Source organism: Dicentrarchus labrax, unplaced genomic scaffold (assembly GCF_905237075.1).
Source record: "Dicentrarchus labrax unplaced genomic scaffold, dlabrax2021, whole genome shotgun sequence".
NCBI lineage: Eukaryota > Metazoa > Chordata > Actinopteri > Moronidae > Dicentrarchus > Dicentrarchus labrax.
In genome coordinates this window covers 17,544,912-17,551,850 of record NW_026136710.1, presented here as the reverse complement: position 1 = coordinate 17,551,850, position 6,939 = coordinate 17,544,912, and the positions used below count along the sequence as shown (strand labels likewise).

The window sequence follows — 6,939 nt, the reverse complement described above, 5'->3', positions numbered from 1 at the left end:
TCATTTTCCCGAGAGACTTTGGGCTGTACTGTATGTAAAAATGTCTGTATGTTTCACTTTATTCTTTATCACGAACTGTACATGCTGCGAAACAGTAAATAAAACGTTTGGTGTTTCCAGAAAGAGGCTCTGCCTACCTTCCTCCAACAGTTCTTTAGGGGCAGGACAAAAACACAGGAGCTTCATTTCATTGGCTAAACTCCACCCATATGTAAATGTAGTTTTGCAGAAGGTTCAGCCTCACTTCTAAACCCCACACATAAGCTCCAGAGAGAGACACTGTAGAGCCACGATCCACTCTTTCTTCTTTCTTCCTGATGGAACACATGCTTATTTGCAGTCTGTAAGTATATTTTGAATTAAAAAAATACACCTTTTGTGTTTTAGGAGCTGTTTGCAGTCATGTAGACAGCTCATTTTTGGACTGATGTTTAATTTTAAGTTTCATTTATTCATTAAATCTGATTTCTATTTTAAGATTTCTCTGAATTTGCTGCAGCCCTCTGACAAAGAGAACAGACTTACAGTGTAACAACGACAGTCGGAAGATGAATTGTACAAGGTAAGCTATACTGTCACTGAACTCCTTTTACTGCAGTGACGCTGTGCTATTGGTAATCACATTACCTGCCGTCAAAGCAGAATTATGCTAAAACAGAAATATGTGCAACCATGCCTTGTAACGATAGATCTCATTTTAACCCCATGATGTCTTCCTTCCCAGAGTTCTCCATGCCTTTGGTAGTCACCCCCAGCCAGCTGTGATGCCAGTCGACCTAGCCATGTGTCTGAGCCTGAGCCGGCGCCAACCTCTTTATCAGCTGCTGTCCATGTCTCCCCTGAAACCCACGCAGACCCATTGTCAGTCGACCGACTGTCAGCCAAGGACCAGCCTTCGCTCTCCCTATCACTCCAGCTTTTCCCCTTACCCTTCATCCTCACCGCAGCCCTCTGGGCCTCGGAGCTGTTTCCGCAGGGACAGCGGAGGTCTGAGCAAGAAGCGTGTGGTTTTCGCAGACGCTAAGGGATTGGCTCTCACTGCTGTGCGTCTCTTTATCCCTGAGCCTTCGTCTCCTGCTTCTACTTTAATGATGAAACCCTCCCCAGCCAAACTGCAAGGCCAACAGTCGACCTCAAACAAACAGCAGCCGTGCAGGTTGAGGCTTGGTTTCCCTCAGCCAATGCTTGACTTAAAAGCATCCCTTGCACGCCTGCGAGAGATGCGTGTACAGCTGGAAAGCTGCAGCATTTCAGAGCACTCCTTGAGCGGCAAAGTGCACGTCTCCCATGTCAGTACTGAAAAGGCTGTGCACATAAGGGTGACCTTTGACTCTTGGCGGAGCCATCATGACATTCCCTGCACATTCCTGCAGCAGCAGCGCTGTGGAGGATCTGATATGGATGTTTTTGCCTTTGACTTAAGCTTACCAAAGAACATAGATCCAAAGGAGCGAGTTGAGTTCTGTGTGTACTTCAGACCTGCACCTGGCGCAATGCCACACAAGGACGACAACAGGGGGCAGAATTACAGGGTGTGCATGGAAAAAGATGGATCAAATGCTAACCAAGGCGATGCCAACCGTTCGTACCCCACACTGTCACAATATCGGCCAACATCCTGGCCTTCACATGTGTCCCTCGGTGTGCAGAACTCTGCTGAGCTTCAGTATCTTCAGAAGAGTTTATCAAGTAGAGTCAGGGCTGAATGCAAAACTCTGTGTTCAACTAAGTAAGACCAGTGAATGTAGGCCATAACTTCTCAACAGAGCTATGGGACTGTGTAAATAATGTGACTATTTTATTAACTAATATTTATTGCTGCTTTTTGGGATGTATAGACTCTGAAAACTGCCCTGTTGAAATGTGAATAACACATACTGCATTGTTCTGATTAAATCCTTTTTTTAAAAAAAAACAACCTTTTGTTTCTCTTAGTTAAATCACTGGATACATGCACATTTACAAATGAAGCTTAGAGTTTACACTGCACTATAATGGGTATTTGTGCATCGTAGCATGGCACATAAGCCCTGATTAAGAAACCTAGGCCCACGAGGGAAAGTGAAAACATGAGACCTGTATTTGTCTGAGAGTAAACACATGCATCAATACACACAAAAGATTATTTTATTCGAAGAATCTTTTGATCTCAGAGATACAAACCTGTTTTCTCCGAACACAGTGAATGAACAAATGGTTGACCTATGCTCATGATGTTCTTTCACACAGACATTATTTATCTTGGCAAGGGCTCAGATGTCTGGTGTGCCTTTTCATGTGGTACGTCATGCATACCAGACAGAAGAAGTCAACAGTGAAAGGTCTTCTGGGCACACATGGTTTGCAAGGGATAGCCTGTTCCAGACACTCCCCCACCTGCTGTGAAAAGTGGAACAACACGCTGGGAATTGTTACTTCTTGTACTGTACGTGATTGGTATGGCAAACAGCAAGTAACCATGGCAGCATCAGGGCCAGCATGTACTTTGGATAATGCGTGGGCCTGTGTATACATGCAAGGGTGGAGTCATCATTAGATACTGTGGCAGTCACAGTGAGACTGTCTCTGCCTCTTCTTCTCTTGTTCCACTCCTTCTTAGTCATTTTTCTGTTAGACTTGTTTCTTTCTTTTTTCCCAGGCTAGTATCCTCCCAGTGATATAATCTTGTATGTGGCATGGGAGCATTTCGCAAAGGTGTAGCAGGTTTACACACCTTGTACCCAAAAGCATTTATTTATTCATGAGACTCAACAGTGTTGGTAGGGTATCAGGTGTTAGATTGCCCCACTCTTAACATCCAATGAATGATAAGCGTAAACAGAACCATGGAACAAGACACATTATCACAACTATGGTGCACTGATTTATGCCTTTTTCATCTACTATGAAGTTTCCAAAATGGTGATGTAGAAAAGGTATGTAGTTCAGGAGGAGCTGCAACCAAAGCTAAAATCAGTGGTTTACCAAAGGAGCTAAAGTACAAAGCCGTTTGGCAGCAATACACAGAAACCAAACCAAGAGAAAGAGGACACCCACATGAGGTGAAGGAAGTGGGGCTAGATAGGACACATCCTACGAACGCCCAAAACCACAACCTGTGCAAAGTAAGAGAAAGGGTTTACATCAAATAAAAGGCCTGTCAGAGTCAGTTAAACTGTGTCTATTTAGGATAGTCAACATGTAAGAGGAGACCTGAGAACGAGTTACATAATACATCACAAAAAGACAGTTCAGTCACACAAAGCAGTCATTACACAATATAGTAGTAATATGGGCATCCTGATAGCCGTTATTAAGGCGCAAACAACATTCCTGCCAGGGACCAGTGTTGTAAGTCATAGCCCTCTCTCTCTTTTTCTTTGTTTTGTGCCTAGTTATATATATATATATATATATATATATATATATATATATATTCTACCAAAAAAAAAATTCAGTAGGTAAATAATCAACGTCCCTCAGAGGAATGAGTGCGTCAAACTTCAGTTTCCCATTTCATAGTGGTACAATAAGTGCGACTGCTTTCTTGGATATTAAATTAGTTGGCACTATAAATAATAACAAAATTATTACGGTATTTATTATTTGAAACTCCACTGGCTGATGACTGCTAACAGGGGTGGCAGATTGGAATATGCTCATATGGCTTGTTTAGCAAGGCACTGACACACAAGCTTTTTTCTCTTTTTTTTGTGGAGGCTTGTTGGACTACTTGCATCTTATAATGTGCTACATAGTGATATTATACTAATCTTTTAATCTTCCACTGTTGGCATTAAAGTTATGTACACCAATGTGGACATGGCTTCATACTCCTGGTCAGGGAGGCAGAAGCAGGGGCACTAGCCACTTTTACCAGCTGAAAATAATTACAAGGATATGCACACAAGGTTAGATAAAAGCTTTTCAGTGGTCAGCATACATACATTTTGTTCTTTGCATTTGTCATTTCTCCCATTTTATCTTTGAGCCAGCAGCAGCCACAGCTGGCTGATGGCAAGCAGCCAGCTACCAGCTGCTGGTGCTTACAGTGCTGATGCTCAGTGTTGTTTGAACAATGGCCTGAAGACTGATCCAGTGGGCTGCAGCCACAGCTGTGATCACAATGAGCGAGCTGCTGGGAGCTAACAGTGGTGGCTAGCTGAAGCCAAGACACTAGGCAGCGGTGACCACATTTGTTTTATTCTGGTGCCAAATAGCTTCAAAACCAACCAAAATGTCGCTTGCAACCATCTGGTGTCCCAAGAGCTGTGTGCAACAACTGAAAAGGGGAAGAAATTAGAGAAATAACTCTACAACAGCAATTGCAAAGAGACAGTTAGTTACCCAACACTGTGTTGTGGCTAGCTAATATTGTATTTGTACATTTGCCAGGCAGGAAGACAAGCCTAGTAAGTGTCAGAGGGGATGACTTCTGAGTCAGTGTTCCATCAAATTAGCTTTTAGATAATGGGTCTATATATTTTAAAGTAATGTGTGGTCTACCCGTTCAGTTTTTTTCCAATAGCAAATTAATTAAAAGTAAACCACTTGCAATAATGTTTCAAAGTATGAAAATATGCATTCCAAAAGAGATAAAAATGCTTCTATACAGAGTATAGACATGTATGTGCAAATAAATTATAATAAAAGTGATATATTATCTATCTATTTATCGACAAACTAAGAAAACAAGCTGTTTATGAAATGACACCATGTTTGGTCCACATTCAGGAAATGTGAAAGGTGGGGATTAACAAAGTGCCTTCACAACTGACTGAGTTAGTAAAAAAAACAACTTAAAACTCAAAAAAAACATTTAAAACACTATAAAATACTCATTCATAGGCATTAGAACAAAACAGAAGTGAAATAAAAATCCAACAAACTTTGCTTTCTATTTCTTTTATTTCAAATGCTATTCTATTATCTGATTAAGTGAAAGTATTACATATATGTATGTACATAGACACTGTAGATTACATTTACAGATTAGAAAAGAAAAAGGTGCACCACAGTGCTCTCTACGGTAACTTGAGTAAGATCATACTCTTAAATAAATTAGTAAACGAGTTAGAATTGATTTCGAGTTAAAATAAGAGATGCATATCTAATTGTGTTTATTGTCAGGTGAACTTTTACAATTACGAGCACAAGAGTAATTCAGCACATGGAGGGTATGACAATTGCTTATAGGTCACCAAAATCACAATGTGCCACCATACACGACACTGGCAAAGGGATACGGCCTTCGTAAGTATTTTGAATAATCCATGGATCCGAAGCAAATTGTTTCTGTCACTTCTACAAAAATGGATGTTTGAAACAGTCGTTGGTTCTCTACTGACATTGGTCGCTGGGCAGGTGCTCGTGCTCGGGGTTCCAAGGTGATCTGGCAAAACACTCGGCGGCCTTCCTGTCACACTCACAGATGAACATCTCACATTCGTTGTTTGAGCCTGAAGAAGAGAAAGGGGAGAGCACTCTGATTACCAAAAGACCAAAAACCATTGCCATATTTTAACCAAACAGTATCAATTTATTGGAACAGTGGCAGTTTTTCTCATCAATCAGAATTTACATATTCTTGAATGAATACAATTTTTAAAAAACTGCATATTACTGCAGGTTTAATGAGCAAATTAACATGTTTATAAGATCAAGTTGTCTCTATGTACTCACTGCCACATGTGACCTTCTTGTTGTTCTCGTCGCAGTTGTAGTCGTAGAACTCGGTGTAAGGATTGTCGATGATGGGCCAGCACTCAGGGTGTTGCATAGCATCATTATAGCACTGGTCATGGACGTAGCAGCAACTACAGGTTAAAAAGTCGAACAAGAACATTTTTGAAACAAACTGGACAAGTTTTTTTTTTTTTTTTTGTTATGTAATCTAAGTATGAAGCAGAGTGAATGGATTGCGACCTGTCCAGTTCATCCACAGGTGTGCCAGAGCCTCCTTTCCCACAGTAACAGCCGTAGTCAGCGTAGTCAAAAACAGGCCAGCTATCAGGCATCACACACAGGATCATTTTTCTAAACTGGTTGAGTGCCTTGTAGTCCAAGGACTGGGCTGAAAAGCAACAACACAATCAGGATGATGTTTATGCTACTGCCAGCAGATGTATCTATTCACAACCACCATGAGTACAGGCTTTACTCAAGTTGTACTCACCAACCGAGAGGCTTGCAGCCAAGAGACACAGAGCCTGGAGGGTATTCATCCTGTAAGTCAAAAGACAAGTCACAGAGGAGCACTAACTCTAACATCAGGCCCTCTTTATATATCAAGTATGGGACCTTGGGACCTGCCGGCAGCTGTTCATACTAAACAGGGTCACACGCCTCATAATGCACACTCTCTGTACACGTTTCTGAACCCTGAGAATGGTTGTTAAGTTTGTTTGATGTTCTGTATAGACTCTAGTTGCTCAGCCTTGGGTTACGGATGCACGTTTGTGAGGCTGTCAAAGCAGCATATTATCGCATGTGGTTTGAGATGTTCAATAATCTCACAATAGGTGTAATGTTTACATGCCCATGTCTTTTATTTTACTAGTTACTGGTAAATGACAGTCTTTTGGAACATGTAACCCACGGTTGTCAATCCCTGTGTATGTTAATGTAGATCTAAATACGAATGCAGAATAAATGTTTTTCCAATAAGATATTTTCTGTAATTACAATAACTAATGTAGCAGATCAAGTAGCCTCGGTTGAGTGATTTTGTCTTTTGAAAACATAGATTTGTGCAATGGGTAATTTTACACCTGACAGCCGTAATTGCTTTGGTCACGGCATATAAATGTGCGCAACGGTCGGAAAAGGTTGAGAAACCCTGGTCAGTGTGTGACGCCATCATATCAATTCATGTCTTATTTTCCTTGTCATAAGTACTGCAATATAATGTATAATGGGGAAAATGATCATTGTCAAGCAGACAGCAATTTACAAAATACA

The 6,939-nt window shown here is 41.1% G+C and overlaps 2 protein-coding genes across 2 annotated transcripts; one reads left to right on the top strand and one right to left on the bottom strand.

The window, feature by feature from the left end:
- Nucleotides 1–222: 222 nt before the first annotated feature.
- Nucleotides 223–1,887, top strand: ppp1r3c2a (protein phosphatase 1 regulatory subunit 3C2, duplicate a). Its single transcript, XM_051413150.1, has 3 exons — nt 223–343; nt 479–562; nt 725–1,887. The coding sequence occupies exons 2-3, from the start codon at nt 549–551 to the stop codon at nt 1,731–1,733; spliced, it is 1,023 nt and encodes a 340-aa protein (XP_051269110.1). The 5' UTR covers nt 223–343; nt 479–548; the 3' UTR covers nt 1,734–1,887.
- Nucleotides 1,888–4,868: 2,981 nt separating this feature from the next.
- Nucleotides 4,869–6,276, bottom strand: LOC127370455 (phospholipase A2, minor isoenzyme). Its single transcript, XM_051412528.1, has 4 exons — nt 6,155–6,276; nt 5,905–6,052; nt 5,662–5,795; nt 4,869–5,438 (listed from the first exon to the last, which is right to left on the bottom strand). Exons 1-4 carry the CDS (start codon nt 6,201–6,203, stop codon nt 5,320–5,322), a joined length of 450 nt encoding a protein of 149 aa, XP_051268488.1. The 5' UTR covers nt 6,204–6,276; the 3' UTR covers nt 4,869–5,319.
- Nucleotides 6,277–6,939: the final 663 nt, after the last annotated feature.

What these genes read in the sequence shown, in the direction of transcription:
- LOC127370455 (XM_051412528.1), bottom strand. Translation starts at nt 6,203, where the DNA reads ATGAATACCCTCCAGGCTCTGTGTCTCTTGGCTGCAAGCCTCTCGGTT. An exon ending in GGCTGCAAGCCTCTCGGTTG is followed by an intron (nt 6,053 to 6,154) that starts GTGAGTACAACT and finishes GTTGCTTTTCAG; the next exon opens with CCCAGTCCTTGGACTACAAG. An exon ending in CCTGTGGATGAACTGGACAG is followed by an intron (nt 5,796 to 5,904) that starts GTCGCAATCCAT and finishes TTTAACCTGTAG; the next exon opens with TTGCTGCTACGTCCATGACC.